Raw genomic sequence first — 17,238 nt, forward strand, 5'->3', positions numbered from 1 at the left:
ATTCATGCGCAGAGGCCCAATAACGTTCCATCATCATCATTAACAGACTAGAGCAGGTTAATCACCCCATAATTATATGGTCTTCGCATTTCTTGCAAGTTATCAACATGCAGCTGTGCACTGTCTCCTGATTTACTCACTTAGACATACTGCTGGATGTTATTCTGCCTTCTTTTTTTTAGTGAATACAGTGCAAGGAGCAGCACCTCTGAATGCGAGGTGCGACGCGGTAGCCTATGGGACAGCGACGATGAGGACCTTCCACCGCTGTGGGCCCGGCTGCAGGCACGGCAGGAGCTGCAAACCGCCAGCAACAGGTTGGCATGAACGTTTATTCTCGACATAATATGGAACACGACCAATAGATAGTGATTCGCAATAGCACTTCATTGAAAGCAATATTTCCCGACAAGAAAATGTCATTGTTGAGTATGACATTCATCGTAACATAAAAAAATTCTTTCATGGATTTCATTCATTATATGCATTGGTTCGTGGTATCCATGTCCATTATAATAAAGCTTAACATCGTGAGGCTTTTTTTGGTTTTGGAAAGCAGAACAAAAAATGGACTTGACATATGCTCAATGTCAACTTAAACTTAAAAAGTGTGTAATACAAAAAACAAATCTGAATGGACCATGCACATCTAATGTGGAAATACTTCTAACAGTTTATTAAAACATGAACGAAATAAATACCAAGAAGAAGCATATACAAATCAAGCAGGCACAACAGATAACCTTGTATTTGTGGGGTTGAGGCACATGTAAAACTTGCCCACCATAGTTCCGCTGAATATCAAGCTATGCTTAGTACTCCATGTGGGCAAAATTCACATCTGTTCCATTTAACTTCCTCACCAAATTCGGAGATTACAAGCGAACGAACACATTGTGTAAATAGCGCAGTGGCATTCATGCCGGCAAAGTACAAAATAACTCTGTCGGGCAAAAAAAGGTCAAAATCAAGAACAAAAATATGCATGCCCCTCTTGTCGAGAAAGATAGGGTGTGACAGTGAGTAGAGCTCGGATGTACATACAGTGATGTACCAACTCTTTCGCGCGGGGGGAGGGGCAAACAACGTACCTCACTCGTCATCTGGAATATATATTGTTACCACATGTGTAATTTAGGTATGTGCACCTGTGTAGCTTCATCACCTGTGCAACTTATCAATGCAATTGTACTTTGTTGTGATTTTTCTTACACACAGCGCTTGTTGAATAGCGTAAAAAAAGGACACGTATAGTGTGTTTTATGCCTTTTATGCATTGCCTCGCAACTCTCCGTATGAATGCAATTATGTTGATGGCGGCCTCCCCAGGAGTATATATTTATTTGCATCATTGAAGGAATTTTGAATGACTAAAAGCAGCTCACAAAGAAATTGAATTTTAAATGCAGGGCAATCCCTAGAGAACTAAAGGTGTTATGAGTGTATATATCTACTTATCTACATATCTGGTTGGCTAATTCTTGATACTCTCATATTTGCCTTGTCACTTAGTATAGACCGAAATCGGCATGGGGGGGGGGCACGAAGGTATGAGAAGATGTGTATGTGTCTGCCATAACGCAAAAATCATGTGTACCCCATGAAACTCATTTGATTACGTGTCCCATACCATTATACCACGGGCTGCGATATGCCGGTATGCGCCTTAATGTTTGTATCTACCTAGGAGCAGCGACAACAGATGTTGTTAATTGAAACGCGAGAACCTTTAAAAAATCTGGCATTGGTAGCATTGATATAATGCGTGCAAAGAATAAAAATAAGCATCCCAGAAGAAATCGAAATTCAGCATTTCGTGTGGCAGTCATGTATTCTATCACAGGACTATGCAAGGTATTGAATCTGCCTTGGTAAAGGTACTGTGCAGATATCAAGTCGGTGCAAAGTGATTCCGGTTACTATGCTAGCTATCTAAATTTATAACAAGGAGATAAACATTCCATATGTACTCCTACTGTATACAGGAGCACGTCATGTTCGGTTGACATCAGTTGTAGCATCGATATCGCACCGCAAAGAGCCTTCAAAGAAAATCGTCACAGCAGAAATTTCGGAAAATTTTCACTATATTAAAACATTCCCTGGTAACATTTTCATTTCCTTGTAACAATATAAAGGAGTGATCACTGTGATGAAGCAAGACTTCGCCTTAGTTGTTGGTTTTTTTCCCAGCGTGCAGCGAACAGTGACCACTGTCAAAAGTGGGAGGGCTCAGCCCCCCCAACTTTTCTCAGTGGGGTGCTTGCGCTCCCCTTGCCCCCCCCCGGCTGATACGCCTATGTATACATACTGCACAGAACGTTGCTGACCATGGTATGTGACTTCTGTAAAATTCAATTTGGACCATGCAACGTCGCAAAAAAAAAAACCTAGATAGGCGGGTCTATCGATTTGAACATGACACAATCCTTCAGTTCCAGTATGTGAGAGAATGTAGAGAATAAACACAACTTTTAGGTATCTGTCGAGACACAATGGTAGAGATTGTCTATTTTCCTGGGGGTATTTATGAGCTGCAAAGTTGAACTTCTATTTCCATCAATAACAAATCAGTTTGGAAACTACTTTTGGTAAAGCACTTGCTGAATGATGCTTTGTTGCGTTCAGGTAGTTGCCAAAATTTTTTACAAGGCTTTGTGTTGGTTTTTCAAAGATCAGCTGTGGCAAAATTTTTTTTATATTTGAGCTATCATAATTTACATTTCACATTACCAAAATGTGTCTTGCACAAATGCTCTTGGTTCTACTTAATACCAATGCACGTTATCTTATCTCCTTTTGTTTTTGTGCTTAATAGCCCACCAAGGATAAAGGTGAGCCCACTGCGTATGAGGACGAGCTCACAGGACATGAAAACTGGTTCACATAATGGGACAATACGCCAACAAGATAAGAAGACAACTCTGCCGAACGGGATAGCAAGCCCCCTGAAACGAAATGCTGTGCACAGAATTTCGGACAGCGAAAACGAAGACGAGCTTCCAGATCTGGGACACGTCATTGGTGCTTGTGCAGGGGCGAGGGAGAATGGCCGTCTTCTGAGCTCGAGCAGCCCGCCTGCTGCAACAGTGCCATCATCCGGCACTGTTACAGGTGTAAGCTTTTTTTATTGCTTTTTCGTTTGCTGCGGCTGAGTTCCTACATGAGAATGTATGCATAGGCCGACTACTGACAGGGGAGCCCCTTCGTTGAAACGAAATTGACCACAGAAAAAACTGCGAGGACGCTTGAGCTTCACCTTCCAGATGAGATAGCGTGATCTAGCCTAGTTCGCACCACATTCTCAATCACTAGTTTGGCTTTGCGCTAGTTTAGCTTCTCTTCTTTGTGGCTGTCTAAACTGTGCTGCAAGGAAAAAGCGAAATTGGTAGTTTCAAACTATTTTCTAACGCTTACCGCAAGTACAGTTGTATAGTGCTCACTATGCCGTAACCTTTTTTTTTGCGAATTGGCGAAGCACCCACTGTGTGTCTGCAAGGCAACGTTCACACTTGTGCAGCGGCACATGCTGTCGATGTCGTTGGCGATAATGGCAGTTAGTTATGTCTTTACACTCTGTATTTGGTGGTCCTTCAAAGGAACATTAAAAGGAAAGGCGATCTTCCTATCCTTGGGATAACTACCCTTACACAATTTTAATCTCCTCATGCTGTCTGCAAAGAAATGCTTTGTAAGTGAAAATAAAAATAAACAAAAATGAAATGCATTTGGCAACGTTATTTTGAAATTCTCGCACCAAACGTCTTAATGCCATAGATTTTGACAGTGCCGCATAGTGCCAACGTAGCTCCTAATTGGCAAAAATTAATTGTATTGACCTCTGAGTGGGCCATACTCTTAGCACCGAGTTTCGGGAAACTTGAGCCAATGTCTCCGAACTACGACAAATACATTTTGACATCCGGGATGACACTGATGTCACGGTGATTTTGGTTGACATAGGATTTTGGTGCAAAATTTCAAAAATAGAACCTTGACCCTGACTATCACCTCTAATAATAAACTTACAATGGGGAAGTTAATGGCATTAAAGTTCCCAGAGAGCACTCGATCATTTGAACGTATTCGCTGTTTTACTTGAGTGTCCTTATAAATCGAGCACTCATTGCTCAATTCACATGTTTTGATGCCTAGTGCGTGTCTACGCTTCTGCCACGTAATTTTACCCATGTTAAAGGAGCAGTGACATCAACTTGATGCACGTTGCATTTGGTAACGCGTAGTTATCAATCCCCTATTAACAATTTGGTATTAATTATGCAATAGAAGGATGAATTAATATATGTAATATCAATAAGCAAGACCAGTATCAAACCCAATTAAGGACGTGTGCAAAGCCCGCCTATTTTCAGCGCTGCCAAGCGATCACCTTCCACAATCCCGCCCCATCTGATCACGTGGCCACATGAAATGGTGATGTGAGTTTCAGTTGACATTTGGTCTGCTCGGTGCGCACGTGTATGGGCATGTCTTCGCCACCCCCATTGTCGTCGCTGTTGTCATAAACGTCCACAAGTGACGATGGAAACACTGAGGAATGAGGAATTGCGGTGGTTCATGGCGTTGCGAATCGTTTTCGGGTCGATCCTCCTCTGATTAGGGATTCTGAAATCAATGCCAGACCAAGCAGCGACAAAGCAGCTGAAGACGCACGCTTGGGCCACGCTGGCTGATAAGACATATCAACGCTGCATGCGTGTTACTTCTTTGCCATGACCGTAGCATCAAATAATCCCATTCGTGCTCCCGACTTCACGACAAATCACCCAAAGCGGCACAACGTAAATGCAGGATTCACACGAACATGCTGCACGAAGCAAACAAAACAAAGCAAGTGGAGCCGTTGCCAGGAAGCCAGACGTTACTACGTGTAGAGACCGCAATGACAACACTAAGGTTGTCGATGTCATTACTGGTCGCTCATCGTCACTTAGTGATTGAGGCGTGGCCTAGAACTCACTGAACACGTCAAAGTACTCTCAATGTCTCATGGCAAAGAACACACTATTGAGCCTTTGAACGCTCTTTGTGCTCGAAATAGAATACGTAACTTATACGGGACGGACGCCGTTCATACTTCGCTAAAATAACTCGTGCATACCAAACAATCGAAGGAACACCACATCTCAAGTTGAAAATTTGGTTTCACTGCTCTTTTAAGAATGCTCCTTACACTGCATGACATTCATTCAACATTTTTTTTACAAAACAATGTTGAGGACAGGCAGGCTATGTGGTGAAATACCTGCTAGCCACATAGAATTTCCAAATTCAATTTAATCTCTAGCACAAGTTTCTTTATTTCTTTACTTTCGTCTGTCTCAAATTTATGCTCATGAAAATGCAGATTTTTTGCTCGCAACTCCTGACACTGGAGTCGAACAAGCTCTTTAATGCATTGTGTAATAAGGACGTGCTAGAGTGCTTGTAGCAGACTTTCCTAAATCGAAATGAGCAATCTGCCACTGTCCCCCCAAAAAGACTTGTGCAATTAATGTATGCTTTCAGTACCAACCTATGGGACGGTAATTTGGAGTATAACAAAAAAATTTCAGAAGAGTTGAGAACAAAGTAATGAGCAATGGAGTAAAAAGTGATTGGCATGACATAAGATACACGCGGAGAGCAGAGTGGATCAGTGAATTTGCCGGTAGCGAGTGTTCTAGCTGATGTGTTGATAAATAAGAGGATTTGGTCAATTCGAATGCAAAATTCAGATAGACAATAGTCTGTAGGAGTGATGAAATGGACACAGGATAGGGAAACGTTAGCCAATGAAGGTAGAGAAATTAAAAAGTTCACAAACATCTGTGGACATTGGCTCGCACGAAATATAGTGAATTGGTGACCAGTGCGAGGGAACTTTCTTTTGCAGTCCACTCAAGATAGGACGAAAATGATGATGACGGTGACTGGTTATTACAATGTTTAACCATTCTGATGCAGCAGCCGTTCTAATTTAATTTGAGTTCATATCACTCAGCAGCAGTTCTTATGGGAATGTAACAGCACTCCTCATTGCATGCGACAGAAAATGCAGAGTTGGGCGAGGTGCATGCTGGAGTTTGTTTGCCCACCTGCTCTCACCGTGGTGCTTAACCTTCGCAGAAGTGAAGTACGTTGCTCTGTTACATTGCTGAATGAGGATAGAATATTGTACAAGTTGGTTATGTTGGTGCTTAATAAGGCTGGTTTTCTCTTTTGTCCATGTCTTTTTTTGCTCTGTTAAGTGTGATTTTTTATTGTCTGTGTGCCTCTTCATTTACTGTGGCACTATCTATGCATGAGTGCTACTGATACATGGCAATAGACGCTGAATCGTACTATTTGTCATCTGCAGAAGCCACCGCATGTTGCCTTACAGTTGATTTTTCGATGTTCAGTGAGCGTGCTAGGTGCTATCATTGTATTGCAGGTGTTTTGCTTTGCCAGGCACAATTTTGCTTATTAAATAATTAAAGATTTGTTGAACTGGCTGCTGCAATCATTGCTGTTAGAACTGTGTGGCAAAATGGCATTTAAAAAAGTGTGTATGCCCAGAGCACGCTTTAAAGAAATTTGCTTCCTACCTCCTCTTCTTCTAGTATTGTTGCCTTTTGAAGCTTTTTTCACGATGATAAAATCATCTAGGACAATTTAACCATTCTACTGGTTCCTGAAAAGTATAAAAATGCATTGTATGTTACCAAAGGTTTCAAATTTAGGTTGGCATGCATAAATCTGACAGGTAAACCTGCTTCTACTGTGTAGGTGGACGAAGGAACGGTGGCGGCACTGGCGTATACGCAACTGAAGGCCAAGCGCGTACGCATCACTCCCGAAGAGCGCGAGGCCCGCCGTGTCGCGAAGGAGCTCGAGAAGCAGCGCAAGGCCATGGCCATCGAAATTGGGCGCGCCTCTAAGCCTGGGCACTGCATGAAGGTTAGCGGCCGGCATCCTTTCTTTGTTGCTTCAAGTTTTTCAGCATGCGGGGACAGGGGTGGGCACAAATAATAGTGGCACCTATTTATTCGAATCATACCAATGTACGTGTGTGCCTAAAAATGCTGCTTAATATGAGTTCCGTTGCTTGGCTTAGTGATTTCATCATTGCAAAGTGTTGCGATAATAGTAGCAACAATGTGCCACGCAGTATGTGACAGTGGTGTTGGACTCCCGGCTAATGGACAACGAGGCCTCGCTCCAGCTGATGTGCGAGACGCTAGAGCAGGCAGAGATCCGAGCTGAAATCCAGACACTACCTGTAGAGCGTGCCGTCTGTTGGAAGCGCACTGCACTGTCTCTAAAGGAGGTATGTCGAGCTATCGAGTGTTTTCAAGGAGAGAAGTGTGTGAAGTTTTACCACTTTCAAGTAGTGGACAAGCTGGGCTTGTCGACACATGTTTGAAATCAAAACTAGACCTGTATGAATACTTCAGTGCTTCAAATGCTAGAAAGAGTATTGCAGTATTATTTGGTACACCGTATTGGAAAGGAACATCATCCACTTGAAGCATAGCCAGTTGATGTCTTGCGTGGTCTCTTCTTCGGTACCATTTATCTCTTATGGCCTTGAGGAGGCGGCGAAATTTGTCTCTTATTGACTTTCACTGCTTTTGTATTGAGGCAGTAATATCGTGTTCACATGTGACACAAATCCGTACACTCTTTTGGTCGCGAGTTAACCCGAAATTTCTTGATGGCGGTCAACTCCTTTTTGTAGGTTGTGTTCAAAAAGCAATAGTGATGGGCTTGAGCGTGATCATAATCTGAAGTACTCGATGCGCATATAGAGTTTCTGAGAACTCACCAGCAATGGCAGTGTCTGTTAGTGCAATTCATGCTACCTTGACCTAGGGGCACCTTGTCGCATGTTCTTGCGATGTTCGCACTTTGGGTGCCATAGTGTAGGATGGTGTTTGATGAGGACAATGAGCACCTCGTTATTTTGCATCTTCTGTAACCTTCCTGCTGTGCAGTAAATTGACAAAACTGCCGGAACAAAAGCAAAAATGCAACTTGTTTTATCGCACGAGCTAGATGGGCCCGCCTTGTCGGATGCGCTGCAAATGTGCGTGCAGTAGGCTTGTGGGAATATTCGAACAAATAATAGAGTATTCGATTCGATCTTAAATAATTGAATATTTCTAAGTACCGTATTTACACGATTGTAAGACGACCCTTTTTTTCAAATTTGACAATCCAATGTTGGGGGGTCGTCTTAGAATCGAAATCGAACCATGTACCTTAGCATCGAAATCGAACCATGTATTGTCATCTCGAATAGTTTCCCGCTCAACCCAAAGCGCATAGTTTTCCGCGTGCTTATACAAAAGCTTTTCTTTTTTTAGCATCTACTGCGCGCATTACGAGTGCCTTTATGACGAGCGCACAACTCTTGAGGGAGCACCGGTAATCGATGGAAGAGCCGCCGTAGGGGGGTATTGGTAGTTGACAGAAGAGCTCCTCTTTGTCGGGGCAGCTTCAGCCTCTCGACGTGGGGGTCAACAAGCCTTTTAAAGACCTCCTGCGCCGCGAATACGAGTGGATTTCGTCGGGAAGCCGCGAACTTACGCCAAGCGGGCGTGTGAGGAGAGCCTCCCTGGCTACTGTGTGCGGGTGGGTCCTCTCCGCATGGGCGGCCGTCCCACGCGATGCCGTGGTGCGGTCGTTCGCGAAGTGTGGACTCACACTTGACGACGACGTGCTGTGGGACTGCAGCAGCAATGTCGGCAGCAGCACCAGCGAGGACGATTCCAGCGACGATGAATAATCCTCCGCAACCACGTGAATAAATTTTCCTTGTGTAAAATGCATGCGTTCTTTTTTCTTTTTTTTTTAGAGATGCAATTTTGGGGGGGTCGTCTTACATTCGAATCGTCTTACAATCGTGTAAATACGGTATTTGACATGAATGAATAGGTGTATATCAAAACGCATGTAATTGCTTGTAAAGGTGGTTTTACTGCAGCATAGTGGTGCTAAACCGTGAAAGTACCCATTCAAGGGAAATTTGCTCTACCGCGAAGCTCTACTTGAAATTTAAAGGGGCCCTGCAACACTTCTTGGGCATGGTCAACAAACGCTGCCTATCGGTAGTTGAGGCTACTGAGAACACGCGAGCTAAATATTATAGCACAGAACGCGACCTGGAGCTCACAATAAGCTCTGAAAGTCAGATAAATATTGCTCTCTTCTCTCGGCAAATGACTCCACAATGTGGCCTGGAGCTCACAATGTGGCCTGGAGTGACCTGGAGCTCACTCTATCGTTACTGGGGCTGCTGTGTGTGGCCACGACATGTGCACAGTACATGCGCGATCGCACTAAAAAGCCGCATATTCAAAGAAAAAAAAATGGGAGAGAAGGAGGGCTCAAGGTCACGGCACGCACTTGTCGTATTTTCTTTTCCATCTCTCCCAGCTTTGCTTCAAGCGCTTTCATCGGAACGAGAGAAGAGAGAATGCAATTGCAGCATGTGACAAATCTTTGTGACTCCACTCGTACTGGGCAGATTCTAAAAAATTTTTGCTGCGGTTAATTCATAAGCCTTGCAATAAGCTTCTTTAGTGAATCCGTTTCTTGAAGAACTGTTGCAGGGTCTCTTTAAGGGGGGACACGGGTTTTAAAAGCCGAAAAATCGTCAAAAAGTTGATTTTTTGGAAATGGCAGTTTTGCTATTTCCATCCAATATTCTACCATTTCGCCAAGTTTTATGCAGTTTGAAACGATATCTTAGCCGTAATATCAATTTTAGCACCAGTGCCAGCTAAATATGAGCCAAGAATTTGGTAAATAAAGCGCCTTTTCCGTGACACGCGACGGCCGTCATATTTGTCCGACAGCCGCGAATCATATATCGTTTGAAAGCGCAGCCTCTCGTCTTGATTTTCGCGCCATTTTCGGCTCCGAGCGCGCGTTGGCTGTGAAGATATCCCGATTCAAAAAGAAGTCCCAACACGCGCAGTAATTGGCCAGTTACGGCACGTGACCCGCAGCGGGTCACGCCATTGGCCTGACAGGCATCGTCTGCATCACTCCGCGGCGACTGTGCGCACACCGTACGCGTCAACTGGTTTTCGCACGTGAGCAACGATGTCGACGCCGTCGCCGAAGTTCGCTACGAAGTACAAATTCGGAACAAAAAGGAAGAGGAAGACTCCGTACAACTTCCAGAAATGCGCTGCTGTGCCACCACCAGTTCCTGACCATGCGGAGAACGGCGTGCTTCCCGAGTCGAGCGGCGCCGATGCGGGCGTGTTAGGCCTAGTCCCCCAAAGCGCTCTTGACAACCGCCGCGGGTCTTCGTCGTCGTTTCGGCACGACACTGCAATGTTGCAGCCAGAAGATTTGCGGCGTATAGAGAGTGAAGCTCAAGAAAAACTTAATGTACTTGCTTCAACTCCTGCTACTGCCCGAAAATCTGACTTTTTGGATCGTGATGACGCTGCCACACAAGCTAGCAACGATCTCGCTACAAGTTTTTTCATCGCTAGTTACGACTCGATGAACGCGCTGCTGGCGTCTACCAGTTGCAAGTGTACAATTTGTGGTGGTAACCTCACGGTGCGAAAAGGTGAGCGGGATTTTGGCCTTGCTGTGAAGTTTGTTGCCGAATGTGCGATCTGCGGCGATAATGTGCAGGGATGGAGCTCGCCGCGCGTGAGCGGCAAAGCAAAGCTCAGGCCTTTTGTCATAAACATCCTTGCGGAGCGTGCAATGCAGAGCACCGGAAACGGGCAAACCGCAATGAACGACATTTTTGCGGCGATGAACATTTCGGAGAGAGGAATGCACAATAAAACATGGCAGGGACACTTGAAAACGAAACTCGTCCCCGCGGCAACCGATGGGGCAGAAAAGTTGATGGGGACATGTGCACAATTAGTGCGCGATTTGTACCGTGACCTAAATATAAACAGCCCGGACAACATCGCTATATCGTTCGATGGCACATGGATGACGCGCGGCCACTCGTCTCATATCGGCGTCGGCACCGTAATTGAGCTCTACACAGGATTTGTGCTCGATTATGTAGTGCTCAGCAATTTCTGTGCTGGGTGCGCACGGGCACCAAAAGAAGTTGACCCTGCCTACCAGGCTTGGAAGGAGGCACACGCATGCCAGAAAAACACGGACAAAAAAGCTGGGGAGATGGAGGTGGAAGCGGCACTGATCCTCTTCCAAAGATCGCTGCAGAAGCATAAGCTGCGGTACACGACCTTGTTGTCGGATGGTGACAGCCGCGCTTACCTTGCTCTTCAAGATGCGAAAGTCTATGGATACATACCCGTGGACAAGGAAGATTGTGTTAACCACATTCACAAGAGAATGGGCACAGCACTGCGAAATCTAGTTTCCAAGCAGAAGTCCTCTGGTACAGAGAGTCTCGGTGGGAAAGGAAAGCTGACTGGTGAGCTTATCACCAAGCTCAGCAGCTACTATGGCTGGGCCTTGAAATCGCACAAAGGTGATGTCAAGGCCATGCATAAAGCAGTCATGGCCACATACTACCACATCACCTCAAACGATGTCACTTCTAACCACACTCTCTGTCCAGAGGGCCCAGATTCATGGTGCCGCCAAAACGCAGCAAAGGCCAAAGGTGAGCCTGCTCCAAAACACCGCCACAATCTGCCACCCCATGTATGTGAGGCGCTTCTTCCAGTTTACAGACGTTTGTCTGATGAATCGCTTCTTCGGCGATGCCTAAGAGGGAAGACCCAAAATAACAACGAGTGTCTCCACTCAATTATTTGGGCACTGGCGCCGAAGGAGAAACATGCATCATTGTTTGCTGTGCAAGCTGCTGTGGCAGAGGCTGTAATGAAGTTCAATTCTGGGTATGAAAAAGCTTCTACAGCCATACTTCAAGAACTTCAGCTAAACCCTGGCCAACAGTTGACCAAGCGCATGAGTGAAAAAGATCGCCACCGTGCTGAAGCATGCGCACGCAAGCATGCTTCTGCAGAAAACTTGCAGCGTGTGCTACGAAAACAACACCGAAATGACTCTAAACAGACAGACTATGTTCCTGGAGGGTACTGATGCTAGGCCATTTGTGAACATTGTAAATAGTTTGTGATTTTCTGTATTAAATATGAGCCTATTTTGTTTTTTGACGTTTTCTCAGAATGTCATTTTCGATGTTTTTGAAACTTGCCAAAGCGATATCTTGGTCTTGAGGTCACATAGAGCCACAATTCTTGTGGTGGCATGTAGCTACATATGTCTCCTACACAAATGTAGGAACAGATTTTTCAATCTAGTCTTTCTAAATTTTTATTCTTGGTACTAATTTAATCGCTTGATAGAGATATCTGGAGATTAAACTTCAAATTGCTATAAAATTGGTAATACTTGTAATATTAAAAAAGTAATCCTACATTTGTGTTAATTACACTTCATAGTATCTAGCCATATGTCAATATTAATATTCTGGCCAATAATTGCCTTTCCATTGTTCTGATAAACAATATAGGATTAATTTTAATTATCTCTGCAACTGGCCAACCAATTTCAAAAGCAATTATATTTTTGAAATCAGCTTGAAAAACTCTGTCTGGGTTACAATTTTCATTGAATTTGGTCAAGAAATATAAAAAAAAAATTTAAAACCCTCTTCCCCCCTTAAATGAACATATCCTCAAATATATTGATCATGGTTTTGTATTGCTGGTTTACACACTCTAACTGTAATGAATAATGTTACGTATTTTACAGGTTATCGCTTATATCCTGCTGAAAGTCAAATCCTGCTACTTGTCAAAGTTGTTCAGACTTCCTTGAATGGAAAAAATAAAGAAAGCTCTTGCATAGAGGTCTTGTTTAAAAAAAATATTGTGCAAGTTAGTTAGGTCATGATAAATATGCCAATTTTTTTATACAGCATATATTCTATGCAAATTCGATTTGAAATTATTTGACCAAAATTATTATTTACTTAAAGGGACTGTCTACCGCTCGGAAAAAGTTTTCTGATTGTGGCGCCAATGAAAAGATCGTTCATCACATTGCCGGCAACAAGCATGCGTTTGTGCCAGAAAAAAAAAGGAATAATAATTTCACTTGATGTTGAAAGTCTATAAAAAGTGACAAACTAGCGTCACCCAACAGATAATGTGGTCAGTCTTGACAATCTATTGGTAGGACAAAAAAATTATCGCAGGTAGGATTATTTTGCTTTAAAACAAACATGTTTAACTTGAATTTGTATTTAATTTACTTGAAGCAGCTCTGTATTGTGCCAGAGATCAGTTTTCATTTTTTTCTCAAACGTTCAAATAGGCGCCCGGTGGCGCTGCCGGCGGTGTGTTCGCTTGCCTGCATGCCTGCCTGCAAACGGCGAAGAAACACGGCCACGGTGTCCGCCGCCGATCATAAGAAGAACAAAATTTTGTGCGCACGGCTAAAATGGCTACTGAGGTAATTGTTTTATCAGTAACCAAACCTGATGAAGCCTGCGAAAACCGCACGTGGTCTCAGTTTTGGATTTTCACCGGCACCCACCAGTGTTGCCGGCATTCATCTCACCGATGGAAGGAGACATAATGCAAACAGAAAAATTCTGTTTTAAAAAATTCTACGCACTTTCCAGAGAAACCGCTGCAAGGTTAGACACTTCACATGGTACACTTTCTATTGTGACATAAAATAGGAGAGCAATGTAGGACGGTAGACAGTCCTTTTAAAACCTAAAATTCACTATTCAAATACGCCTAGGATGCAGGCAAGGTGTCTCCGAAATATGCATTTCTCTTTGCGAAAAGTATAGGACAGGCGAATATGCGTTGACAGATGTGTGATGCTTAGCCGGACATGCACAATTCGGAAAACAATGCTGTACTGGTTCTTACCTCTAAGAATTTTTTTTGCAGTACATATCCCTCTTCTTATTATTAGGATTCAAAAAGGACACAACATATTTCTAATAAGATATTCAATTTTACTATTCTGAAGTTGAATTCACCATATAAGCTCAATCTGTGTTATAACGAATCTAGATATAACAAAATATTGCTTATAAGGAAGTTAATGTATAGTCTTGCAATAGATGCAGTGTTAAGAATATACTTTTGTAATGAATTTTTCAATATAATGAACCTATTTTTGTTTTGGAATATTTAATATAAATGCACATACTAGCAAGAAGTGCAAGATTGTTAATCCCAGCTGGCCAGCAGAGTCTCCTGCCAATCCTAAAGGCCTATCGATGGCTTACTGTGCCAATGCATGACACTAGGGCTGTGCTCTATTATAAACATGTATTGAACTTTCCTTTACATAAGAATGTACAGTTGGTGTTATAGTCCCATCGGATTGGCATTCCAGCATGCTGTTTGCAGTTTAGCACGAGCAAAAGTACGCATGAACCTTCAGAATGCGTCAGATTGCTTGTGGAACTATGCCCCGCCGCGGTGGTCTAGTGGCTAAGGTACTCGGCAGCTGACCCGTAGGTCGCGGGATCGAACCCCGGCTGCAACGGCTGCATTTCCGATGGAGGCGGAAATGCTGTAGGCCCGTGTGCTCAGATTTGGGTGCCTGTTAAAAAACCCCTGGTGGTCAAAAGTTCCAAAGCCCTCCACTACGGCGTCTCTCATAATCATATCGTGATTTCGGGGCGTTAAACCCCACATATCAAATCAATCCTGTTGGAACTATGCGACCGGATTATATATCGACCTACCAGGCAAACGCCAAATTTTTTTCACTGTCACTGAGATCGTTTTATGTTTCATTCCTATATTCAATTGCATATCAGGATACGTAGAAAATTGGTATATACTTACATTTACTTCATTGGATCCGTGTTTGTTATATTGTCAAACTATTCTGACTGGGACGCATACAGCAGCATTGCGCTTTTTGTTGAGCAATTTCATGTCCAGAATATGACTCAAATGACAGCAGCAAGCACAATCATTGAAACATCATACATGGTTCAAATATATAGGCTGTTTATATGTGCATCATGATACTACATGCCATCTTAACTGCAATGCACGTTTAAAATGCGCATTAGCAGTGTACAGTAAATTATTAGTGCACAGTAAATGCAGCATAATTGCAGTGCACGTTAAACAATCCCAGAGGATAGAAATTTCCGGAGCCTTCCACTACGGCGTCTCTTATAATCATATATCGTGGTTTTGGGACATTAAACCCCAGATATATTATTAATTGCAGGTGCACATTCATGTCCCTGAATTTGTATCTGTAGTTGTGATACTTTCGTTGCATTGTACGTAACTCGCCCATCTCTTGTGTAGCAAGCACATTTAAAGAAAAGAAAAAAAAAAGTGATAATCCTGTATTGGTTGTCACCTCCACACGTGTGCGGTAGTGTTGTAGTATTTAGGTTAATGTTCATGATTTGGCTTGTTTTTTTTTCTTGTGCAGGATGACTGCGTGCTGTCCAGAGATCAGGTCGAAGAAAGGGACGTAATGGTGGTGCTTCCCTGGGACCAATTTTTGCACCTGGTCGCTTCCCAGAGGCAGGTTGGTGGCATGCTTAAAGGCAGGGCTGGGCAAAGATACTTTGAAAGTGTATCGTGATACAATACAAGATACTCGGACAAGAGGTACCAGATATAGAGGTACAAGATACTGCCGCAAGAATCCGATACAGTACCTGTTAATTGTATCTTAAAACGCTGTGATACATTTGCAAATTTGTTATAGACTCCTGCTATCTAGTACGGAATACGTGTGCACTGAAACGATGGTTTGAAAATTTCTTAAACGTGCCAAATTTTATTTTATTGATTTATTTATTAGTACCCCAAAAAGCTTTGTCCCTCAGTAAATTGGTTTACTCGCGAAGAACTTATTAGGGTTTGATTTAGCTGTTTAACAAGGCAGCACTGTAGAAACTTTACTGACAGCACTTCTTGCTTGTCATTTCTGTAATTGATGCGAGTTGCTGCTGAGCTGAGTTGCTGCTGACCAGCTCGCAGGTTATCATCTAATCACACAAGTTTAAAATAAAAGCCTTTGCATTATGGCACAATAACCGGTGTGCACCTTCAGTTTGTCCATAAAAGACCGTTTTGCAATACCGAATCACTGGTGTACAGCGGAAACAATGCCGGTGGCGGCATTTTTGTGGAACATTGTGTATACCGAATTTACTCGCGTAATCCTCGCACTCGCATAATTCTCGCACCCTCCACATCGCCCAACAAAAATACGATTTCTTTTTTTTCCTCAAGCAATAATTGCACCCCCGAAAACAGCCGCAATAATGTCGTCTGCTCGTTCCAACCACTGATGATAATAGCGCGTGCCATCTGGCGCCACCTCTTAAGCATCAAGCATACTATTGCACGCAAATTCAATCCAATCCAAGCCAAGCCAAAGTGGCAAGTGGGCGTTGCGGCGTGTTTTGTATGTTGTATCGGTAATCTTGTCACGTTATGGGGCGATACTAAAGCTACACGGCTGCTTTCAAGTTGAAAGTGATAGATCATGCATTAAACAACGGCAACAAGGCCGTCGGTAGGCCCTTCGGAGCCTACGAGTTTTGTGTTGGCTACTGGTGACGGCAGCTGAAAGCAACCAAGACGCGTTGGGCCTGCCGTGTGCCTAAAACTGGGATTGATCGTAGTCTTTATTTTTCTAAAAGGAAAGTGCGGACGATTCCGTTAAATAGCCATCAGCTTAATACTGACGTCCTACGCTTACCTTTTGAGGGCTCCTGTTGCGCGACGAACGCTACCGCTACGCCCGCAACACCCACAAGCTTTGCGTAAGGCATTCGAATTCTCGACTATTTGCTTGCACTTTTTGTGTCTCAAATTAGTCTTGCCTTGTGTTGAACAAGTGCTTTTCATGTTGAGGTATGCTTTGATTAGTGCTTTTCAAAGCTTGCTGTTAGTTGCTGGTGTGAGAATCCCAATGTGTGGCCACCTCGTTTTCTTTTTTTGCTGTGTACGTTTTCGTGGAAAGCTTTCCCCGCGTGATTCTCGCACCCCCCAACTTTGCATCGGTTTTCTGCCAAAAAAAGTGTGAGGATTATGCAAGTAAATACAGTATAGGCAGGCCAACACAGGGCTCATAGAGCTGATATGTTTCTTATTCTTTTTATCTGCCGGCATAAATGATTAGCTAATTACATATGTACTAACGTGCAATAGTTTTTTGAGTGAGAGGACTATAAATAAAGCGGCAGTCAATGGTAGAGATGAAACTCACTAATGACACTCAAACGCAGTTTCTGTCAACACTGCGCAAGCTCAA

General features: G+C 43.4%; 1 protein-coding gene and 1 long non-coding RNA gene across 3 annotated transcripts in view; one reads left to right on the forward strand and one right to left on the reverse strand.

Moving 5' to 3' along the window:
- The window catches only part of mms4 (Methyl methanesulfonate sensitivity 4), a 50,726-nt gene that overhangs the window by 1,539 nt on the left and 31,949 nt on the right, over positions 1-17,238 (forward strand). For both annotated transcript variants that reach the window (XM_075869252.1, XM_037430265.2), the window contains exons 2-6: positions 183-317; positions 2,819-3,116; positions 6,772-6,942; positions 7,154-7,312; positions 15,400-15,498. In XM_075869252.1, the coding sequence (XP_075725367.1) occupies positions 183-317; positions 2,819-3,116; positions 6,772-6,942; positions 7,154-7,312; positions 15,400-15,498 (862 nt within the window). The remainder of the gene's footprint in view (positions 1-182; positions 318-2,818; positions 3,117-6,771; positions 6,943-7,153; positions 7,313-15,399; positions 15,499-17,238) is intronic.
- LOC142767500 (uncharacterized) lies at positions 58-8,784 on the reverse strand. Its single transcript, XR_012884929.1, has 2 exons — positions 7,811-8,784; positions 58-297 (listed from the first exon to the last, which is right to left on the reverse strand). It is a non-coding gene; the product is annotated as an uncharacterized LOC142767500 (long non-coding RNA).

This window comes from Rhipicephalus microplus, chromosome 7 (genome assembly GCF_043290135.1).
Source record: "Rhipicephalus microplus isolate Deutch F79 chromosome 7, USDA_Rmic, whole genome shotgun sequence".
Taxonomy (NCBI): domain Eukaryota; kingdom Metazoa; phylum Arthropoda; class Arachnida; order Ixodida; family Ixodidae; genus Rhipicephalus; species Rhipicephalus microplus.